This window comes from Aulonocara stuartgranti, assembly GCF_965226115.1.
Source record: "Aulonocara stuartgranti genome assembly, chromosome: 16".
In the NCBI taxonomy this organism is placed as follows: domain Eukaryota; kingdom Metazoa; phylum Chordata; class Actinopteri; order Cichliformes; family Cichlidae; genus Aulonocara; species Aulonocara stuartgranti.
The window spans coordinates 21,970,105-21,993,522 of NC_138952.1; the positions used below are offsets into that span (position 1 = coordinate 21,970,105).

General features: G+C 41.8%; 2 protein-coding genes across 3 annotated transcripts in view; one reads left to right on the plus strand and one right to left on the minus strand.

Annotated features, from left to right (window-relative positions):
* Nucleotides 1–297: 297 nt before the first annotated feature.
* Nucleotides 298–18,674, minus strand: aff3 (AF4/FMR2 family, member 3). Its single transcript, XM_082507283.1, has 19 exons — nucleotides 18,355–18,674; nucleotides 16,463–16,507; nucleotides 13,049–13,126; nucleotides 11,944–11,977; nucleotides 11,777–11,834; nucleotides 9,372–9,423; nucleotides 9,100–9,134; nucleotides 8,763–8,952; nucleotides 4,735–6,711; nucleotides 4,471–4,589; nucleotides 4,192–4,357; nucleotides 4,003–4,106; nucleotides 3,405–3,468; nucleotides 1,843–1,979; nucleotides 1,669–1,740; nucleotides 1,472–1,565; nucleotides 1,331–1,380; nucleotides 1,014–1,219; nucleotides 298–898 (listed from the first exon to the last, which is right to left on the minus strand). Exons 1-19 carry the CDS (start codon nucleotides 18,424–18,426, stop codon nucleotides 777–779), a joined length of 3,675 nt encoding a protein of 1,224 aa, XP_082363409.1. The 5' UTR covers nucleotides 18,427–18,674; the 3' UTR covers nucleotides 298–776.
* Nucleotides 18,675–18,685: 11 nt separating this feature from the next.
* Nucleotides 18,686–23,418, plus strand: part of arhgef7a (Rho guanine nucleotide exchange factor (GEF) 7a) — a 42,314-nt gene continuing 37,581 nt past the window's right edge. For both annotated transcript variants that reach the window (XM_082507284.1, XM_082507286.1), the window contains exon 1: nucleotides 18,686–18,811. The gene's annotated coding sequence lies outside the window, so the exon portion shown is untranslated. The remainder of the gene's footprint in view (nucleotides 18,812–23,418) is intronic.

Consider the following 23,418-nt stretch of genomic DNA (forward strand, 5'->3'; position numbering starts at 1 on the left):
AGGGCGTGCTTAGGTGTAGAAAAAAGCACTTGTAAGAATTTGTGTGTTATTGGGAGAATGAGGCTTCTAGTAAAATGCATTTTGAGTGCTCAGAGTAGAAAAGCACTATATACAGCCATCATCCAGTGGTTTCTGATGGGTTTCACATGCTGATTATTAGAAGAAATATTCCTCATTGAGGGAAAAGATTATCATCCTGTATGTATTTCCATGTAACCCTTAACCAGACCCAATTTGTAAACCGACAGAGGGACGTCTTCAGTACAAAGTTTCTTTATGTAACTCCACACTCAAAAATAAAAAGGGACAAACATTTTATTCTCTTGCAAGTCTTCCTCTTTTTTTTCTAAAAACAAACCATCCATCAAATATTGCACAGTAAAAACAATGAAAAAAAGTACATCATTACAACCGTCATTAGCAAAAGATGCAAACAAGTTCTCTAGTTGTAGGTCTTTTTTTTTTTTTTAAGGATATTCTCCTGCTTTGGCCCCTTGAGAAAAAGTCCGCTAGATTAATGATTACTTCCAAAGTATGAAAAAGGCTTTCCGGGTGAATTTGAACATACATGTGAATCCTCCAAGGTCCGAGGGACATTTGGCAAATGGTTAAGAGGCTCATTTAATGTGCACACAGTAAGGAAGCGTATGCACCAAAACATACTGTGGGGGTTATTAGGCTCTGTGGGAGTTCATCCATCTCAGTGCTCTCCAGAGTTTTACCTCCTCTACCGTCAATGAGATCCAGTGGGCAGGTTATAGTGAATCCTTTCTAAGTTAGTTGAGTTTGGCACTAATGCGTATCCACTGAAGGGCCTGCCTGGTGTACTGGACAGCGTGAGCGATGCTACTGTGAAGAGTCAATGGCCCAGACAAAGTATTCAAGTAGTTGAAGAACTCTGATGAGGAAGAAAAAAAAGATATTGGTCTTAAAACATCTGAAAACCAAAATGCATTTGACATATTTTCATGGTAATCTCTCCCCTTTTTATTTCCCATTTAAATCACCACTACCTTTATTCTCCTTTGCAAGGTTGTCTGCCACCTCCCAGTACTCATAGCTGTACAGCACACTGTTGGTAATGTTCAGGTGAGTTGCTGCCATCTGGTGGATACGGTGGGGAATGCTTATGAGGGAGGCAGAGCTGCTGCCCTCGTGGGAAACCCGTGCGAGGTGTTTGGTATTAGGCGAGAGTGAAGAGGGGGGTCCTCCTGTACCCCTAAGAGTGAAAACACACATACACAACAGAGTGATGGGCAATCAGCGGTGGTTTCAGTGGACTAAATGGGCTGAAGAAAAGGCCGATCATTCAAAGTTATCATCCACCTACTTCCCAGAGTCACTCCAACCGGGTGGGGTAGTAGGCACTTTAGGAGAGCTCTGTAACAACATGCAAACAAGGCTTATTGACGTGTCATCCACACATAAAAGTTAACTTGTTTTCAAGTAAATGACTTGTTTTTAGATGTACCTTAAAGTAATCCAGCAGCACTTTGGAGTATTTCAGCGCGTGATCCTTCTTCAAGCGAAACATCTGCCAGTAAAGGAGGGCCAGGCATCGGAAACTGTGGGTAAGAGTCGGACATGGCGCAAAATTATCCTCAAAATGCACGTCCTTCAGTATGATGATAGATGTGGCTTAAACAGATGAGATGAAGAAATATGTACCACAGAACCGCCAGCTGTTTGTCTTCCTGTCTCGCCCCGGGGCCAGAGTGGCTCTTCAGCTTCATTGCGTACCTTAAGAAACAGGCTTTTTAACACCAGAGCCACAATTTGTGTTTATGCACATATCCAAATCCAAATGACTTGTGACCGCTTTAGCATTGAAATGTCATTCACCTAATGAGCTCCACTGTTTCCGAATACATGGTATAAGGAGACTTTGCTTCGAGCGGCCCTTCCTCCATTGCCTTCCCACATTCCATGAACGAGAGAGCAGCATCAACATAGTTCACAGCCTTCCCTAGCTTGTCGACCTGGAAAGAAATAATCAAAAGAGGCAAAATATTATTTTATTTGTTAATTTTTTTTGGGCAGCCCAGTGATACATGTTTAGCACTGTCACAGAAAAAAAGTTCTGGGTTTGAATCCAGTAGCTTGCTTCCTCCCACAGTTGGAGAGGCAAAAGAAGCCAAAATGCTAGGTTATTTAGTGATTCTAAACTGGCTGTACGTATGGCTGGCACCCCAATCGCCCTGATATAAACCAATTTATACCAGAAGATGGTGTCAGTGTAATCTTTATTGTAAGGGTATGCTTCAAAGTGCTGTAAATGTTTCATTTCAGATGGTTCTTGCAATTCCTGGATTGGCCACTTAAAAAAAAAAAGTCAATCCACAAAGACCCCAATGTTAAAATGTCTAACTTGATAGGCATATTTACACTATAGCACTTAAAGCCTGGCACAAAAAAAGTTTTGGTCTCTAATTTGTTTGGGATGATCAGCTGCTCCTGAGGTTTCTAAACGAGAAAAAGAAGAAACTGAGAGTCTGTGTTCATTCGATTCCCAGGAAAAGGCAGCAGCATGGAGAATTTCAGGAGGTGAAGCTGTATCGCGGCCGCTGTCGTGCATATTTCAGGATGTCAGTGGGGCAGTTTGAGCTCATGTTGGCAGAGTTGGGAACACATCTTAGGAGGGAGAGAAATCATTTTAGAGAGCCGACTGACCCAGAGCAGTGTCTGTGTCTGAGGTAAAATTGGATTATTTCACTATTTGTATATTCAGTATTGGTGCACGTTTATTGCTGAATGCAGTGGTCTGATTGGTCGGAAAAATCTGAAAACTCAAGCTCAGTTTGAAAAAACAAATGAATCCATCACGCAGTCGTTGTGAACGCCTGCATTAAGAGTAGTTGTTTTTTAATTTTTACTTCTATTATCCGACAAATAACAAGTAATAATGTGAGCTACAAACTGTCGAATAGTTTTGCGCTGTTTCACTGAGTGAAATTTTGGATTGTGTATTTTATTTATATGTAACACTGATTTTGCAGTGCACCCACAAAGTTTTTGGGTGCTGCATCCAAACCAAGCCTGTTAACATTAGCTGATAAATTAGCATTCCCTACTCTCATCCAAGTATGGTCACTTTGTTAACAAGGGTCTTCCATGTTCATAATCCAGATGGGTGATGTCACAGTAGCTATGCCCATCTTTTAAATGCAGTCTGTGATTTCGGAGACACTGTAAGCGAGGAGCTACATCACAGTCCAGAAATGCACAAAGAAGGATTATTTTGAACTGTGAATCATGCAAAGCTACACAGAGACAAAGAACTGCATGCTTAATGAACACAGATTTAAAAAAATAAATAAATAAGCTCCAAACTTCTTCCACGTTATCTGCAATAACTATAATTTCAATATTAACAATTTATATTCAAGCAAAGATCAAAGACTCACCATGGCATCAGCACGGTGCTTCATCCTTTTGGCTTCATGTAAGTAGTACTCAGCATGGTGAGGACTAGAAAAAAAAAGACAAACACACAATAACGTTGATTACAGACTGTAAAGAGTATTTTATGAGATCATGCAGAGCATTCTGGGTGATATAAGGGAAAATGTAATGGTCTCAAAATGAAAGTACTGAATGTTGGTGATGTTTTTCAATTAAAAAGTGTATTAGCAAAGCAAATTAAATGTATTTTGAATATTCAGCACTTACACTTGGGTAAATCAAATGACCTTATCTACTGTGAAACATGGGGTTTTGTGTTTATCGCAAAGGTTTCCTAATTTTAAAGTATAGTTCAAAATTTTAAAAGACATGAACAAAATGTAATCACGTGACCCCTGACAACTTCATTATGATCTAATTACACATTGTCTGAAATGCAATCTGGGTTAATTATAGTGATTTTTGTGGAATCTTTTTACATAATCCTGTTTACATATCATCATTAAGATTACATAGACTGTCAGTCTGTGTTTTTATATGACAGAAAGGCAGTGTGGGCTGTGCAGGAATGGACTGTGTGGACTACGCGGGATCGCTCACGTTTCGTGGTTTGGCACAGTCCCCCTTTGTGCTGCAGTGCTCCAGGACTCAGGTGGTGGCTGGGGCTGCTTCGACACTTTCACACACTCCACTTCCATCTTGGGCTGAGTGCACGAAAGGAGACGAGGATGAGCAAAAATGGTTGGAATAAGTGGAGTTGGCATTATTTAGAGTAGCTGTTTATGCTACCTTTATCGCAGAATCTCTGTTCTTGTCTTTGTTCTTGTGGGTGTGATGCTGTTCTGCAGCTTTTGTTTTGGAGTTAGACTTGGGGATCTCGGGGCTCTGGGGCCGGGGAGACAAGGGAGACAGCGGAGACAGCGGCCTCTTACTGTCCAAATCGTCCTCCACACACCTGATTGATACAAATGCCACATAATATGGGATTAAATTGCATCGGTGCAACTGGGTGTGCATGCCACGTGGCTGTATGTGCAAACTGAAGTGTGTCGTCATAGTTTTTCTTACCCACTGTCCACGGTATCAGTCGTTACGGTCTCAGCTGTGAAAGATGACGACTCTGTGTGGCCTGAGGTTTTGTCTGCATAACTCCTCTTGTTTTCTCTGTGTGACACACCATTCTCCAGCTGGTCACACACAAACACACATGTACATCATGAGACCATACAAAAGTATTCAAATGACATTTTTCCTGCAGAACACAATGATTTATTCCATTTCTGTGGACATGCACGTCACATTTGGCAAAGAATGAAAGGAAACACTGTCTACCTTGCGCTTTCTTGTGCTGTCTTTAGTCTGTGTCTCAGGGACGTGCAGGTGTTTCATAGTCTCAATTTGCTTGTCCTTGGCTGATAAGGATGAGGAGGAAGAGGAGGTTTTTTTAGGAGTGGATTGAGTAGCAGTGTCTGGGACCCTCTTGAGAAGACAGAGGTCTATGTGCACCACCAGATTTCGGAGCCCTCGCTGGGAGTGGGGTGCAGCCTTGTTCCCTCGTCCAAAGGGGACGAGGGTGTAGAGTTTTTGCTTCCCCGCACTTTGCTGGTCCTCACTCGGGTTACCTGAGCTCGGTTGTCTCTGCTGCACCACCTTAGGCCTGCTGGCGTCAGGCCTTCCTGGGCCCTGTTGCCCTGGCTTGGCGAGTTTCCTCTGAGAGGTGGAGTCTGCTGGGACTTTGGTAATCGGAGCTTGAAATTCAGATTCAGAATCTGAACTCGATGAGGACGAAGAAGAGGATGAGGAGGATGTTCTCTGAGGAGTTGGGGACCGTGAAGATGAAGGAGGCGACGGGTCTGGCTGGAACTGTCTCTCCTCCTCACTTCTTCCCCGCTTTTTTGTCCCCCCTTGCTGATGTGAGTGGTTGGTAGGGACTTTATGTTTGGCCTCCCATTTATGTCGCTGTTGTTGCGCCTCCCTCTTCCTCCGACTTTCCTCTCTTGCCGTCTCCTCTCTCCTCCTGTCCTGTTCCGTCACTCCTTCCTCCTCTTCCCCCTCCTCTTCTTCAGCCGAACTCTGGATCCAGGACCGTCTCAATAGCTGCTCCTCAGCCAGCCTCCTGTCTTCCTTTTGCTCCCGTTTCCCTTGCTGTTTTTCCTTTTGTCTATCTTCCTTTCTCTCGTGTTTTCTCCCCTCTCCTGTGGTCAGATGATCTCTTCTGCGTTCCACCTCCTGTTTCTTAGTTTGAGGTTTTTTCGGTGTTGTTTTCGCGTGATTAACATTCACAGTGGTGGGGGCAGTGGCCTCCCAAGACTTGGACCTGTGTTTTTTGAGGCCAGGGATGGACTGAGAGTTTGGCCCACAACCAGGATTACTAGCAGCTCTGGAGGTAGATTGAGAATTATGAAGAGGATTGATTTCACGAGCAGTAGGGACTAAATGCTTTGCTCTTGTGGGGCTATGTTGAGAATTTGGTTGAAATGGAGGTCGGGGCTTGTGACTGGACCTGCTTCCCTGGATTTGCGCAAGCTGTGATGTGTTTCTAGTTTGGGACACATCAGCCAGCTGTTTAGAGCTTGGATAAAAGTTAGGCTTGGGTCTAGATGTGTGGCTTTGATTCTGACTAGAGGTTAAAATGACAGAAGCCTTTGATTTAGTCTGACTTTGGCCTTGGTCCTGTGGTGGTCGAGTCTTGGGTCTGTGTTTGTGAGATGGCTGAAGATGAGTATTACTCGTGGACTTGATATTTGTATTAGTGTCAGACACCGGGGCGATCCATGGCCTAATTTTTATCCTGTGGGAATTGGTTGATTGACTGGGTTGAGGTTGATTCTGACTCTGAAACTCAGGGTAGTGACAAACCCTGGAAGGAGCAGGTATACTGGGACTCGGGCTTCTTGGAGGATCTCTAGCTATAGGGCTAGGACTACGGCTGTCTCTTAGTGTCCCACATGGACTGGGGCAAATACTTAGAACTGGACTTGGAATTGGGCTGTGCCTTGGACTAGGGCTGGGACTTTGACAAGTGCTGGTAAATGGGCTCGGACTTGGACAGTAGCTGTAACCAGGGCTTGGAAGGGGGCTGTTGTTGTTGCTGTAACTGAACTGTGGGCTGGGAATAGGGCTTTGGCTAGGGCTGTATTCCTGATTGCTGTCAAATGACCTTGCTGGGGATGGGGCTCGGTGGGTGTGGGGAGAGTGCAGGCGTCCTGGAATAGTCTGGGAGGGATTTTGCTCAGTGCTGGCACATTTTTTCCGCGACTTCTTCAGCCATTTATCTAACTGCCACTGGGCAGCAGGGGGGTGATCAGGCTTAAGAAAACACAGAAACAGAGAGAGATAAAAAGACAAATTAATCATAAAATATTGATGACAGTCGGGGATTGTGAGGATTTCAACATACAGAAATAGGCTGGAACAACATAATAAAAATGCTATTATGCAGCTATATCCACTGTAGATCTGAATTATTATTACTGACATAGCCATATGCACACAGCATTTTATCACTGCCACTGGCTGAATTAATTATAATTCTATTTTATGTACTTTTTTCAACTACTTCCAACATAAAAAGGCAATGCTGGCTAAAGAGGTCCTTAAAAGTTGTCATCAACCTATTCTTATTTACATCAACCTGATCTGAATGTGTCTAGAAAGCAGACACAAAAGGATATAAAAAGTGAGTGAACAATTCAATCATAAAAAAATAATTTTATAGAACAGAGTGTGGAATGATTTCAGTAGTTTGAGGAAAGAAACAGCTCGATGCTAAAGCAGTGGAGACTTGCCAGATTGCAGGGGCTTCTAATAAAGCAAGAGGTTAGGACTTAATTATGCAGTAAATTTTTTGCAGGCTACACGTGCAATCGAAAGGTCAAACATTAAATCATGAAATACTACTAAAAAAAACCCCAAGATATTACACTACTACTATAAGTAGGAGAGTAATTAAACCTCCTGACCTATTTTGCATCATTATGGGCTAATTTTGTGATAATCCAGGGCGAACAGACGATTCCGGATCACTTAATCTTACATTCAACCATCGTAAGGAATGATACAAGCCTCACCCAAATGTGTTTATATCACACTATCTGCACATTCTAATAGAAACATGTAAAACTGTAATACTTTCACAGCACATGAGAAAATACCTCACCGGCTCAGCTGTTGTGAAACTATTTAAAGTCCAAATGACAAATCTGGATTATGACTCATAAATAAATTCCAACATTAGAACCTTTCAACAGCATACTTTCCAACGCATGCTCAGTGGACTCGGACTGAGGTTACAGTAGCTCAACCCCTCATCCACTTATACCAAATGACTCACTTAATGTTTGCTCAACAACTGGCTTGCTAACCATAAGAATCAGAAGGAAAGTAGGAGCTTTTTACTCACGTAAAAAAACAACAACAACAAAGAGTTTACTCACAGCTGGAGCGCAAACGTCTCTCTCTCTTACGTGCTCACTTCTTTTCTGTCTTCGCTGACCAGGAGCTAAATTAAACCTCCACTCCTCAAGCCAAACAGTGACCCCTCTGCCCTCCTACCCTCATCCCTCGCTCCCTTTCCAGAGAAGACACTGCATCTCTTGTGCCCTCTTGACTGCCTCCCCTCCTACTTTTCTGTCCCTCCCTTTTTTTTCTCACTACCTGGAACTCTGGATTTGCTGCTTCCACAACTCCAACCCCCCATCTGTTCCTTGGGAGACACTCAAATACTTGACGTAAATGAAAAACACATGGTTTACACCCCCCCTCCCTCCCCACAAACACACTCCCTTCCTCTATATAGGGGCCCAATGTTGTGCATGTTCAGTAATACAGTCTATGCTATGTCATACAGGGCCTTGCATTCATAGAAGAGAAGCTGGTTTCCCCTTCATTTCCCACACAACACACATCTACAATGCCCCCCACCTCCAACAGCCCATACCCTGGCCTACACCCTATCTGTATTTATTTGAGATAATAACAAACAAGCAGTCCACATTATTTTTACTGTAATATCTATTTTTTGAAAAAGGTCTAGTTGTAACTGTCAACCCGAATTCAGGTTTTGATGACTTCCACATCCCGAGGGCTTCTCTCTTTAAGAGTCACACTTTTAAAATGACACCTACGCACTAGTTCTCCGAGCTACCTCTGCCCCTCAACCCCCAAGTCCTCTTCCTCTCCCACTTGCATGCATTCCTCATTGCTCTGTCCCTCTCCACACCTGCTGTCAACTGCCTTAAAGCCCACAACTCCCTGCAGAGAAATCACCCTCAGGCTCATAAACAGAGAAGGAGAGAAACAAGTGAGACATGGGCAGAGAAGACGGAGAACGCAGACGGGGAGGCTTCAGCATTTGGTACCTCCTTGTTGTTGCACAGTGGCTGGATGTTGGCAGGCGACTCGGGATCAGGGTGAACTTCTGGACTCCGGCTTGGGCTCCGGGAATGAAAGCTACTGCTGCCTGACTCATTGGTGGAGTCTGAGCCTGAGGAGTCTGAGCTGGAATGTCTCACCCGCCTGCCATGTGTGTGCGCTCGCTGTGCTGACAGGCTGTCAGTCAACACACACACAAACATCAGAGAGGGGTCAGAGGGGGTACGCAGGCATATATACTGTTGTTATTCACAATATTTAACTCATATTTACAGGTATACAGAAGAAAAAGGAAAAGGAAGTGAAGGATTTGTAAGCAGGTACCTGTGTCTGTCCCAGGAAGCTGACTCATGAATCACCTGTGGGACACAAAACAAACACAGTAATTTGTTATAATACACATTAGAAAAAGTGTCATTCAAGAGGAGAAGCCAGGCACTTTTTCTTTCCCTTTGGCTTTCTCTGTCCTCACACACTCTCCCGCATAGTCTCTCTGTCTCCTCAAGGATTCTCAATATCTTCTAATCATGTCCGCCTCAGGCCAAGACTACTGACAAAGAAATGATCAACAATATGGGAAGATGAGTGTTACCTACCGTGGGAGTTTCCTCATCATCACTGCTCAGCTTCAAGTCATCGGCGAGCATGCTGTAAACCAACAAATACACAGTCACAAAGCCAAGAACCAACTGAAACCTAATCTCTCCTGCCAGACAACCACCTTTCACAGCCCATACTTGATTCGATCTGATACATTTTTTTTTAATCAGTCTATCAGAATGATGCATTTCAAATTTTCAGCACTTCCAAACGTTTGTGTTCTTCTTTATTGAAATGATAAGTTTGAACACAGCCCACAGATCTTCAGACATATATTCATTAGTGGAAACTACATGAGGGTGCAACCAGGACATGATTTAAATCCACTCACTTATCTGGATGGTTATCTGCAGTGTTCTCAAATGGGCTCAATTTGACATTATAAGGTAAACACTTCAACGGTGTTTAAAGTCTGACATTTGCATTTCCATGAACAGCTCCGTCTATTAATGTCTTCAAAAATTAAGAGCTGCAGTGCAGTGAAAAAGAGTGTGAAAGTCTTCAGCCACCCCTCATTATTTTTCATCTGAAAATTCTACACTCAGGACCCCATATAGACAAAATGAAACGTTTGTGTAAAATTCTGGCAAATTTATTAAAAAAACAAAACAAAAGTATAACATGTATCAAGTACATGTTGCCATGACACTCATAATTGAGCTCAGGTGGATCCTGCTTCCCTTGATCATCTGTCAGATGTTTCTCCAACTTGTATTGGAGTAAATTCAGCTGACTGGACATAATTTGGAAAGACACACGGCAGTCTATATAAGATGCCATCGCTGACTGTACCTCTCAGAGTATAAACCAAGCCAAGAAGTCTAAGAATTGTCTGCAGACCTGTAGAATTGTATCAAGGATCAGACCTGGGGAATGATACTGAAAAATTTCTGCAGCTTTAAAAGGCCCCAGTGAGCACAGAGGCCTCCATCATCCGTAACTGGAAGAAGTTTGGAACCAGCAGGAGTCTTCAAGATCTAGCCACCCTGCCAATCTGAGCGATTGGGGTAGAAAGGTCTTAATAAGAGATGTAACCAAGAACCTGATGGTCACATTGACAGAGCTCCAGCATTGCTCTGTGGAGAGAGGAGAAGCTTCCACCAGCCAGCCCTGTGATGTAGAGTGGCCAGATGAAGACACTCCTCAGTAAAATCACATGACAGCTCAACTGGAGTTTGCCAAAGGACACCATAAAAAGCAAAATTCTCTGGTCTGAGCAAAAACAAAAAAATGGTGTGGCTTTTTGGTGTGAATGCCATCATCACCTGAAAATATCATCCCTAAAGTGGTGGCAGCATCATGCTATGGGGATGTTTTCAGAAGGAGGACTGAATCCGGACACTAATCAGGGTATAGAGACATTCTTGATGATTCTGCTCCTGAGCCCTTTGGACCTGGGGCAATGGTTAATTTTCCAACAAGACAACGAACCTAAGCACACAGCCAAGATAACAAAGGACTGACTTTGAGACCACTAGCCTAGTGTTTTTTGCAAAACCAAACAAAATATTCCTCTGAAAATGGTCAGGTACAAGGACTAAATAAAAAAATCAACCAAAGTCCAAAGAAAAACATTGCAAGACTTTCAAAATGACAAGAAAGTCTGGCTCCTTGGAAATAAAATATAAAGAGTTGAGTGGTGGTTTAAGTCTTTTGTACAGTACTTTAAGTTTCTTTTGATTTCAAAATTAAATTTCAATGCAGTTATTTTTCTCCCCAAAACAAATAAAACTCAGTTTCAAAACCACATAAATTAAGCACCTTTGGCTCTTAAACTATACAAAGATAACTAAGTCAGATTAACCAATCACTGCTAAACCCTTTACTCAATATTGTCTTCAGTAAAGATGACTGGTTATGTATTGGTTATATTATGTAACTGCACAAGCTTTATTTACATTGCAGAAACATGTTCAAATGTTTAAAAAGAACTTTCTATAAATATTTTAGTAAAGTCACCCCCCCCCCCCCCCTCAAAAAAAAAAAATTCTGTTTTACATAACAAAGGTTGTGAAATTGTATAGTTGGCTTACACCACTCAACATGTGTTTCACGTTAAAAGGAGGATGTAAAAAGTTAACAAACAGCAGCACATCGGTCTCCACTGACAGCTTTCAGGAATGTTCAGTAACCTTTAACCCGACTTGTAGCCTGGAACACCGTTAGCTGATTGACCTGAGATGTCTACATCTCTCGCCCCTCTTTCGCTATCACTCGTGTTTTTCCTCGCAGCTACTGACACGATGAGGTTGATGAATACAGTTTACAGAAGTTCTCGTGACACGCACGAGTATTTGTGATGTGTTTCATCACTCTGTGTGTGTGTGTATGTGTGCGCGCTACAGAAGCAGCTCAAGCTTGAGGAACATCAGAGGATCGTGTTTCCTTAGGCCACACTTACGATTTGTGGGGGGCCACATGAGGGTGACGGGCCATTCGCAGCGGAACATCCCCTCGGTCTGACAGAGAGAAAGAAACCAGATTACAACACTAATAACAGGGAGCTGCTTGTAAATGATGACAAATGTCAGATATTCAAATTTGACAGAAAAATCGGCAAAAACATACTTTGCCTTTGTTGTGTAATTGGCTGTTTGGTATCCTTTGGAAAGACAGACAACAAAACAACTGTAAGTAAATCTCACTTTTAACAGTTAAAAATGTGTCGTCCCTATAGATAAACATTGACTCATAATATGCAGGAAAATCACCAGAAGTGATTGAGGTTTGGTTTTTTTTCACACATTTGTTTTTCCTTGTCAACCACAGACACGCTGATTCAGAAACAGCGAGCGTAATCTCAGTCCTTCAACCTCAAACACAGATGAGAACCAGGAGGTGAAAGTCTGAGCAGTTGAACAAAATTTTAAAACCTGCAGATCTTCCCAGGAATTTACATCCCAACAGCTTCACCTCCAGGTCAGATCGTGCAAACCTCTAGAAAAATAGTAACAAACCAAAGAGCAATATCTACAGGCCTTAGTTAACATGTTAAAGTTTGTGACACTACAAGTAGAACCGGAGAAAGCCTCTTCTCTCTAAAAACAACATGTTACATCTGGAAAAAACCACAAGACGTCTGTAACACAGTGCTTTGGACAGAGGAGATCTAAGTATTTGGATGTTTGGACATAACACAGAGTGCCACGTTTGGAGAAAACCAAACAGCAAATCAGCACAAATATCTCATATCAACTGTCAGCACGGTGGTGGATGGGTGACGATTTGGGCTGGTTTTGCAGCCCCACAACATGGACATCTTGCTGTAACTGAGTCAACTATGAACTCTGTATATCACATTATTCTAGAGTCAAATAGGAGGCCATCTGTCCAACAGCTGAAGTCTGAGTAAAACTGGGTCATGCAACAGGACAAAGATCCCAAGCACAGCAGCAAATCTACAACAGAATAGAATCAAGGTTCAAACGTCAACCGGATCGAAATGCTGTGGTGGGACCTTAAGAGAGCTACACATAAATGAATGCCTAAACCTTGATGAACTAAACCAATGTTGTCAAGAAGAGTTGACCAAAATCCTTTCACAGCGATGTGAGAGACTGATAATCATACAGAAAACCATTACTTCACAAAGAAAACCCCAAACATGATGTATAAATGAAGTAATAAAGCTGAACTTCAGACGTTAAAGATAAACACAAAGTCACAGACATACCTTAGAGTTGTACAGGATTCGTTGTGCTGGGTCACGCCTCAAGGAGTCCCCAAAGTCCCTCCAGGACTGGGTCATGTCCTGTTTAGCAGAAATGCAGAGTTGGGGTCAAAGGCCAATGGTGAAATGCCACTGTGATGGATGAATCTTCCTGAATACTAAATCAGCAGAACTTTCTTCATTTCTCTACAGTCCTGAGCACCATGTTTAACAGCTGACTCTAATTATGAACACTGTTCCTCCCCACCAGGGGGAGCGTGTCTGGCTGTGAATATGGGTTAGCGTCCCTGTCTACTGTAAGTTGAGAGATGTGAATTGCACGCTTGAAACATCTGTGATCAGTGTGCAGTGAATTAAAACCCCCGGCTCACCAGAGCTGTCGGTGTACAAAAACAGGTGCATGTAACAGCGGCTCACTAGCTTTGAATGTGAACAAAACGGAACATTTTGGGCTCAAAGTGTGATCTAATAAAATTAGAAATAGACATGATTTTGCAGTTTTCAGGAGGACTGCACCATAGAGCTGTTGCATTTTTCATTCTGCATTTTCAAAGGTATTCAATACGTGAGTCAGAACACACACAAAAAGCTCATCACAACATTTGTTGTGGAAGGAAGCCCTGGGGAGAAGAGCATGAAAGACATCTGGAAGCGAACCGCAACGAGTGCTCATCAGTGCTGAGTGCGCCGGTACAATCACCAATTGTAGAACATGCAATAAAAGTGAAAACGTAGCTTTGCTGGATTGATCTGTTTTAAATATCTCCTCAAAGATCCTAGAAGGAAGTAAGTAAAAGAATCATCGACCCACCCGTCACGGACTGCTACAGGAAACACTGCTTTACTTACAAAGTGCAGGGTCTTCGGTTCACTCCTGTGGCATGCAGTGTTTCAGCTATTACCACAGATTAAATGTGCTCCCACAGTGTGTGTGTGTGTGTGTGTGTGTGGGGGGGGGGGGGGGGGGGGGGTTGTGCTATTCAGGTTACTAACTGTTCACCTGATAACTCATTTATACAGAAAGAGAGATCAGCATTCGCTTTTGATTTCCTGTACACTGAGACAGTTGTACTAGTTTTAGACACAACTTCATATTCGAGGAACTTGTGATGGACATTTTCTAAACTTCTCAGACTTTAAGATTACATGCATTACATTTTAAAAAATAAATCTTGGTCGACCACAGTTGAAGCAGTTTTAATGGGGATGCCTCATAAAATCTGTATATTTCTTGGTTAGTATAACAGATGTCAGGCCTGTCAGTCTGATGAGTACCTGTGCATTATGTTGTTTGTTCTAATAATAGCTTCCATGCAGACATTAGATGCATGACACATTATAGTATATTTCAAATGATTAACTGTGTTACTACTTACAGATTAGACTGTGATGGTGTGTGCGCGTTTGCGTGTGTGTGTGTGTGTGTGTTGCAGCTCGCCCTGAGGTGACATGTGAAAGTCTGTGGTAAATACACACTATTATACACCTGGACTATTACGAGAATGTGCGCCATTTCTTATTTGTTCTCTCTGCACAGCACTTGAGAGGAAACCAGGCACACGCAGGAGGCAGTGCATCCACAGAACACCGCCTTTGCTCCAGCTCTGATCATAATCTCTTCTGATTAGATTGCCCGCAGTCAGACTAACCAGAGCTCATAGATGCTAACAAAACGTCTTGATTTTGTACCATTCATCCCCCATTTTAGCTCATGTGATTCCTCAGATGTGTCCCAATGTGGAAGCATGGCAGCTCTGGCTCTAATATATACGTGCATGCAGCAATCGTTGGGTAAAGAACAAAAGCAGAGGGTTTCTTGGCTGCTGAAGCGGTGAGCATGCTCTGGAAAAGGTCATGCTTTATCAGATCTGATGTCAGAAGATCTGCGTGAGTGTGTTTTTGTGTGTGTGCGGCAGAGAGTTGGTGGAGCTGATCTTAAAGGATTCAGCTAACATTTTGGTTAATTTGCTGCACTTACTCTGTTTAAGAGTTCAGGTAAGTAAATTATCAGCACTCTTATTATCTGTGCGTTTAATAAAACCCACATCCAGTTAGCTTAGCTTGGCATAAAATCAGGAATTCGGGGTAAACAGTCTAGTCTGGCTCTTTCCAAAGAAGAAAAAACAAAAGATAGAGAGAAGACAAAAAATAATAATGTATACACACACACACACACACACACACACACACACACACACACACACACACACACACACACACACACACACACACATATATATGTACATTAAATTACTTTTTTTTTCTCTCCCTCTTCTCCTCCTCCCTCTTCCCACCCTCAGCATTAAGCCTTGGAGGGTGTGTGTTTCCTCTCTCCGCTCGTCCTTTCACTTCATTATCTCTTCTCCTTTAGTCACCAAGGACACAGCACCAGCCCTCACTCCCTTTTCTCCATTAAAAACAACAGTATCTCCCAGGTGGAGTATTATGTGTTGCTATCTTCCTCCCACCTTTCCCCAACAGGTCCTCTGTAACTCTATTCTTCTTCTTTGCCCTGCTCTTCAGTCTACACTAGTGACCGTCCACAGGGTAGCAACTTAGACCAGTGGGCCGCTCGGCACACACTCAGATCTGGTTAATTATGGTCAGAATGATTAGGTGGTATCAGTCAACAGTAAACATTTAGTAACTTTAAATAAAAGAAAAATCTGTGTATGTTTTTGTAATTAAAATGCTTCTTGTTTTTGCACTACGAGGAGTTTCTGTTTAATTTATCATATAACTTCCTAATTGTTAAAGGTGAGAGGTGTGGAAAACAATTGTAACTGTAGAAAAAAGGTGCACAAGAGAAGAGTTACAGCTACTGGGTGGTGATAAGGCAACCAGATGAACTGATACACAAGCACAAACTTCTGGTATCAACCTCGAGGTGCAATAATAACCACAATCTACTACACACTAGTGTCGACCAGATAGCATCTGATACTGGATTATTAACCATGTTATCACATGTGTTCTATTAAAATATATCAATAATAATCATCAATGCTACTGTATCCTGAGATCCCAAAGTCAAAGACAAAATGACATCTAAATGTTAGTGTAGATTGTGGAAAAAAGCTGGATATCTTCCACTGTTTCCTGACATTTATGACAGAAGTGTTCAGCAAATGCAGATGAACTGATAATGCATATATATGCATATATGCACAGGCTGCAGCCCACAAATGAGCTGCTGCTGGCATTTTCTCCTCTTAAGCATTAATGTAATTGTAATCAGCCTTCTGAGTCTAAAGACAGACTGAAATGACTCTGCAAAAACATGCAATCAAATGAAAGAGCTGTAAGAAGTGCAAGACACATCTCAAATATGAGGTGGCAAATTTAATAAGGCAGTTGTAATACGTGCTAATGCTTTAAAAACAAACCAACTGAAATCAAACTTGAGCTATTTCTTACCTCAAATATATCTTTGGCACAGCTGTTGTGTTGGCTTCCTCTTTCCTGAGGAAAAAGAAGGACAGATGTTTGGTAATTGAGGAGAACGTGACTAAGGGTTAGGACTGACAGATATTCCCTGACAGAGGGATTTTTTTTAAACACTTCAAAGCAAAAGATGCAGGTTTAGTTACCAATTAGACAATGAATAAAGAGCTATTGTTGACTGTGCACACAAATCATATTTGAGCATCTTAGTTTCAGTTAAGTGAGGCGTGGGTGTATTCATTTAAATTTCAAATACTGCACACTTAGGCGCGCTGATTAGCAAACATGGCGATGCACATGCAGTCAGCGCACACACAGTAAATACACGGGCTAGTTCATTTCTCGCTCTGGGCGTTGATCACGGGTTTTACGTTTCAGCCTCCATCACAAGGATGCAAACAGGCTTAAAAAAATGAAAAAAGGAAAAAAAAAATCACCTTCTGCATTCTGCTTCCCGCCTTTTTGCTGCAGCTGCATTCATACCTTAGCGTAGCACTTTACTGTAAACCTGAGAGTCTCTCACATGCACAGTAACTGTGAGAGTTGGGATGACTCTGAAGCTTCTTGATGACTCATATCTTAGAAATCACAGCTGCAGATAATCAGCCGGATGCTGATTCTTTTGCAAGCAACTTTCTGTTTCCATCCACATTAGGCAACCCCACCGTCTCTAACTCTCACACACATACATTTATCCTTTTAAACACTTGAGCTCACAATTTAAATTCACACTCACTTGTATGAAAAACCCAGAACCACGCAGCTCAAGCATTAAGACGAAGAATAAATGCTTCACGCTACTTTCACTTCCCCATCTGTGTAACCGTGTGTGTCGTGGGAGTGGGTTTCGTCTTGACTGTGAGTTTTGGTTTTCTTCGTTTGTTTTTTCGTGTCTGCCACAGATGACAGTGCTGCACCAAGTATCAGCAGAAATACTGAGTTCAGATGTTTCGAATCAACCCCGACCTGCAGAACAATGATCTGACTCTATTTCACAATTTGCTTTTAGACAATTACACATTTAACTTTTCCTTTGCACTTTATAATTCATTTCAGTGCATGTGTGTAGCGCAGCAAAAGCATTCATGTGTGTGTGTGTGTGTCTCTGCTCGCATGCATGACTCACTATGGTGTCTGAGTGGCTGAAGTGTAAGCCTGCAGAAGGAAAATAGTGTGTGTGTGAAGAGCTGTCTCATTGCTACACCCACAAGACAGTTATGAGGCCTTAGGTCTAAATGAAAAACAAACACAGAAGGATAGTATTTTAGTACCTGTGGCGGTGCACAGGAAAAAGTCTGCCCTGCTTCATCAGCTAACACTTACAGTCACACAGTGCTACTTTACGTGTGCAATGTGTTTAACAAGTTCATGCCTACTAACATCACAGGCTCCAGCTCTGGTGCAATACCCAGATGAGTAAACCCCCTCTGGACCAAACAAACCACAACCCGTCACAATACCTGCAGCAAACAGCATGCAAGCCTACAAGGCTGCAAACCACCTGTTACATTCTTAAAGTATCTTCAATTACTGAAGCTATGCTCAATTTCAAGGTATTTTTAGCCTTTTTCTATCTGAGCTTTAAACGGAAATTTTACAGATGCTATATATATTTTTTTAAAGGAGTACAAAAAGCACGATTCTGCACACAGTGATAAATATTAACTACACAGTTGATGTAGATGAACCTGCTATTATTCACATAATATTTTCGAACTACTTCAGGAACAAATCTGTGACATTTTAAATGCGAGGACGAAGCGCAGCATTTACATCCATGACATTTATAAAATAAGCACAGTGACATAAAGCTGTCTACTCCTGTTTTCTAAGTAGGACCTAGTCCCTGCTCTTTGCCCTCTCACCTGAGAATATGCGCATCGGAGCAGAAAGCAGACAATGGAAAGTTTCCCTTTGCCAGCGAGGACAGTAGGCATGGTTCCTGGATAGTCAGTGCTCTCCTCCGGCGTCCATACCAGTGAGGACTGGTGTTAGCAGATCCGATCCTTCCCTCACTACCATCACCACCATCATCACGCTGGCATCGGTCCCGGCTCGTAGGTCCACCGTACAGCAGCAGCAGCGGCAGCGGAGTCTCACCGGAGAGGCAGACCGAGGGCGAGGTAGGCGGTCCGGCGACGTCACGGATGACACGCGTAGCTCACACCAGAGAGATCACGACTCAGTGGACCTGTGGATGTGCGAAAAGTTTGAAGTGCGTAAACGGGAGATCATAGCCGTCAGCTGTCGAGTGCACCACTGACGACACACTCGATGATGTAGAATTAGAAAACGTTTTGGGACATCCAGTCTAGGGTGAAGGTATGAGTAGCCTTATTTATCATTTCAGTTACTTGGGGCATTGCAGCGAGCACAAAATAATAGCATGACATGATACGGGAAGTTGATAACAGCTAAAGAGTAAGAACTTGGTTTCTGCATACACGCTTTATCAGGCACACCATGCTAGTATCAGGTTGGACCCTCTTTTACGGTCAGAAATGCCTTAATTCTTCATGGCATAGATTCAGTAAGGCTCTCAAAACAGAACCTTGTTGAGATTTTTGTCCATACTGACAGATTAGCATCACACAGTCATCATAATGTGAATCTACTGCTCTACTACATCCCCCGGGTGCTCTACTGGACTGAAATTTGATGACATTTGAGAACTCATTGTCATGTTCAAGAATCCAGATTCAAGATGATCTGAGCTTTGTGAGACTGTGCTTTATTCTGCTGGAAGTAGTTATTGGAAGATAGGTGTGTTGTGGTCATAAAGGGATGGACATTATCAGCAACAATACACAGGTAGGTTATGGCGCTAAGGTGCCTGAAGTCTGTCAAAAAATACATTACCTCCCCAACATTATATCTCAATATCTTTGAAACATTGATTTGAAAAAATAAAATAAAATAAAATAAAATAAAATAAAATAAAATAAATGTGCCACACCATTGGTGTGTTGCATCAGAAACCAGGACTCATAAGATCAAGTAATGTTGTTCCAGTCTTCGATTATCCAATTTCTGGCGATCCTGTGAGAACCGTAGCCTCAGTTTTCTGTTCTCAGCTGACAGGAGTGGCACCTGGTGTGGTCTTCTGCTGCTGTAGTGTAAATGCTTCAAAGTTCAATGTGTTGTGTGTTTCAATGTGTTTTAGAGATGCTCCTATGCATACCTTGGTTGTAATGAGTTTAAATCAATTTGATTTATATAGGCAAGGCAAGGCAAGTTTATTTGTATAGCACAATTCAACAACAAGGTGATTCAAAGTGCTTTACAGAGACATTAGAAACAAAAACAAATAAAAAGCATGATTTAAAATTGATTTAGCACCAAATTACAACAACAGTTGCCTCAAGGCACTTTATATTTTAAGGTGAAAACCTTAGAGTAATAGAGAGAAAACCACAAGAATGAAACAACCCCCTTTGAGCAAGCACTTGGTGACAGTGGGAAGGAAAAACGCCCTTTTAACAGGAAGAAGCCTCCAGCTGAATCAGGCTCAGGGAAGGGCAGACATCTGCAGAAACCGGTTGGGGATCAGGGTAGCGAGACAAGATTTGAAGACAGTTGATTTAAGCTTTGCAACACTCCATCCTGTTGGAAGCAGCCATCAGAAGACAGGCACACTGTGATCATAAGGGGATGGACATATTCAGCAACAATAATCAGTGACTCAGCTTCACTGTCCTGCATTTAGCTGACAGAGCTAGCACCTGGTGTGGTCTTCTGCTCCTGTAGCCCATCTGCTTCAGGGTGCAATATTTTATGTGCTCTTCTGCATTCACAGGTTGCAATGAGTGGTTATTTAAGTTATCCGTTACTTTCCTATCAGCTTTAAACAGTCTCATAGATTCACACATATTATAGCTCATAGAAAATCAGCACACATATAGTTGTCTATGCAAGCATGTTCGACAAAGTAAACATGCATCACTTTTATATATTAGTAGTAAAGTTTGGCAAAAAGGGAGCCAAATCAAGCACATTGTGTACATTGTTTCACACGCCTCTTATGGCCATAAAGGGACATTCATGTTGCACCTGATTTACGCTCCTGTGTCTTGTTTTGATTTTACTCTTGCTATAAGATCAGGTAAACATGATTATTAGTTTTGCAGCAGGCAGTTCTACATGCAAAGCTTTACCTCACATGGAAAAAAAATATTTGGCTGAAAGCATGTTGTGAGGAAAATTGAATTTGTCATGTCCTGCTGTAGGCTTCAACCCCTCCACAGAAAATGTACTGTATGTCTGATCATCTCTCTTTCTGACATTTTGGCACTGTGTGTTTGTCTAGCCCATCCATTATTCTGCTTAATGCATTCTGGCCTGTGAAGTAACTCTGGCTCTTGGATGGACTTTGCCTTGTCACAATAAAATATGAGCTGTCTCTCTAGCTCAGATGGCTTTCGGGGGATGCCGGAAGAAGAATGAGATATGGACACAAAAAGGCTGATACGTTAGAGTTCTGACTTCATTGATTTAAAGAAGCACAGGTGACACCATGATCATTCAAACCAGCTATTTCCCTGTAACAGCAGCATATTCTTTATAAAGAGGGACAGGGGGAACATTTTAACTGATTAAATGTGGAGTTTGGTTTGGGCTGCACACACTTCAGAGAACACAGTGTTCCTGGTTTTGTTTATGGCAGCTGTCAAAGACCGAACACGGGAGCAGTCACAGATAACTCTGCGACTCTGTCACACGCTTCAGTTTTGCTTGTTTATGAGCCCACATGAAGAAACTCATTTGATCTGCCAAATGCTGAAGACATCAAAAACTTCGTGCACATGAGAAGACTGCGCTTGTTTGTGAGTTCATGTGTGCTGTTCTTTTGTTTAGATTTGACATGAGATGGACTTGACTTTACAGACTGATTGTGAGCCTTTGACTTTAGCTCGTTCAATGGGACTTGCTCTCTGTATGGTTTCTTTGATTTCAGATAGTATAGTAGTACAAGTGGCATGTGTTTGTGTGAGCATACTCATTTTTATTTACATGGTATGCTCCGTTCATTTCTTGTGCACTGATATACTTATAATGAACTCTGTACTTCCTTACTATCATGTGTAATGGATGAGCTTTTAAGACGTTTTTGAGACTTCTACATCATGAGTATGATCCCCCCAAACCCCCCTCCCCAAACAAACAAACAAGCAAAATAAATAAATACTTTGTAAAATGCATATTTAAGTGATAAGTTACAAAAAAAAGTTAAATGTAGCAAATACGATAACTAATATGCTTCCAGGCTACTTTTCCAGTAGCCTTGAAACATGTACATAGAAAGAATAGTTTAGCTGACCTGAGAAGGTTTGAACACTGGACTTCCTTTAAAGTGATGGATAGGCTGTGAGGCACAAATCCAAAGCAATGCATAAATACATAAAATGAATAAGTCATCATCAAAATGAAAACTGCATTTCAAGCTTCTAGAAAAGTGTATGGATAAACCAATGAAATATCTCCTCAGTAGCCAAAAAAGTGAGTGAATTGCTAAGATGCTAATAATAACTCAACAGCTGAGTGTAATTAGTGGGAGTAAATGTTCCTATCTATAAATAAATATCTAATAAATAAGCAAACAAATAAATAAACAAACAGTTCGTTTCCAAGTTTATTTGTAATAATTTCCATTTTTCAAATAATGTGAGCAAAATTCTGTGTAAAGTGAGTCCAAATGAACCCAGTGGTTTTAGCAATGAGCTATTTAAGTCCATCTGAGAAGTCTGTGGGAGTACCTCTCTGAGAATCTGACTGGTTTATTCTAATATTACATAAACTATTCCTGGTTCCTTCTGCATGCACACAAAGGCAAAGAGAATGAAAGTACAGAATCTGCCTGTGGAACAGAGTGGAAACTGTACAGATGAACTGGGAATGGAGGGATATGAAATGCCTGGAGCTAGTCTCCACAGCCACACAGTGGCACCCTTGGTTACAGGCCCATGGTGACAGGACCTCAAAGGTACAGCGGTATCCCTCAACGGCTGCCTGTTTAGAACACAGCTTGCCTCAAGAGTCACCCTTCCTGACAACACATGTGTGCGCGCACATGCAGGCATGCATGTACACATTTTCACCCACACACACTCCTTTTCTGCAAAATAAGGGAGATGGAGAAGGTGTGAGGAGAACAGAAGCGGGGTGAGCTACACTGTTAGTGCATTTTTGTACAGTGCTCATATTTCTCTAAAATACAATATCTAATTGATTTAACAGTCCAGCCTCCCTTTCCCCCTCCTTTGTAGTTAATAAATGATCTACTGCTGCTTTATAACAATAAAAACTTCACTGGAGTAAAGACTCTGAAACATCCCTCCGACTGTTAGAAACTGTGGCAGGAATCACAGAATATATAGAAAACGATCATGACACATTGCTTATGGTAATGATGATATAATGATACAGTCATTAAAAGATAGTTGATACATTTTAACACTGTCATGCTTAAATATCTGTACAGCTATAAAAGAACCCCAAAACACCCCAAATAGGCAAAAAAGAAGGAATTATGTATTTATTCACTGTAATGCATCAGTGAATAAATACACAACTCTTTACTTACTCTAACTTGTCAAAGTAAGTAAAGAGTTACTCTGTGTCCCACAGTTTCAACTGTTTTTTTTTTCTTTGGTCCTCACTGTTAACATCCCTCCACTTCATAAACTTGACAAATGCCACCGCCAGGAGTCATAAAATCTGCGCTCTGATCAGTCAGACTGGCGAGGGAGTCCATTTAGAGTGCCTACATGTATTATTAAAAATAATGGATACCCATGTATCAGTAATGCATTGCAGATGGAAGCGATAGGCTATATTGCCATATCAATATTTTGGCCCACGCTTACTTAGAAGTGTTGACAGTTATTAATAAAGTTTTGATGAAAATAACTTTTTTTTCCAGATGTTGCGCA

What these genes read in the sequence shown, in the direction of transcription:
- aff3 (XM_082507283.1), bottom strand. Translation starts at nt 18,426, where the DNA reads ATGCCTACTGTCCTCGCTGGCAAAGGGAAACTTTCCATTGTCTGCTTT. An exon ending in ATGATGAGGAAACTCCCACG is followed by an intron (nt 9,135 to 9,371) that starts GTAGGTAACACT and finishes TGTGTCCCACAG; the next exon opens with GTGATTCATGAGTCAGCTTC. An exon ending in ACAGCACAAGAAAGCGCAAG is followed by an intron (nt 4,590 to 4,734) that starts GTAGACAGTGTT and finishes GTGTGTGACCAG; the next exon opens with CTGGAGAATGGTGTGTCACA.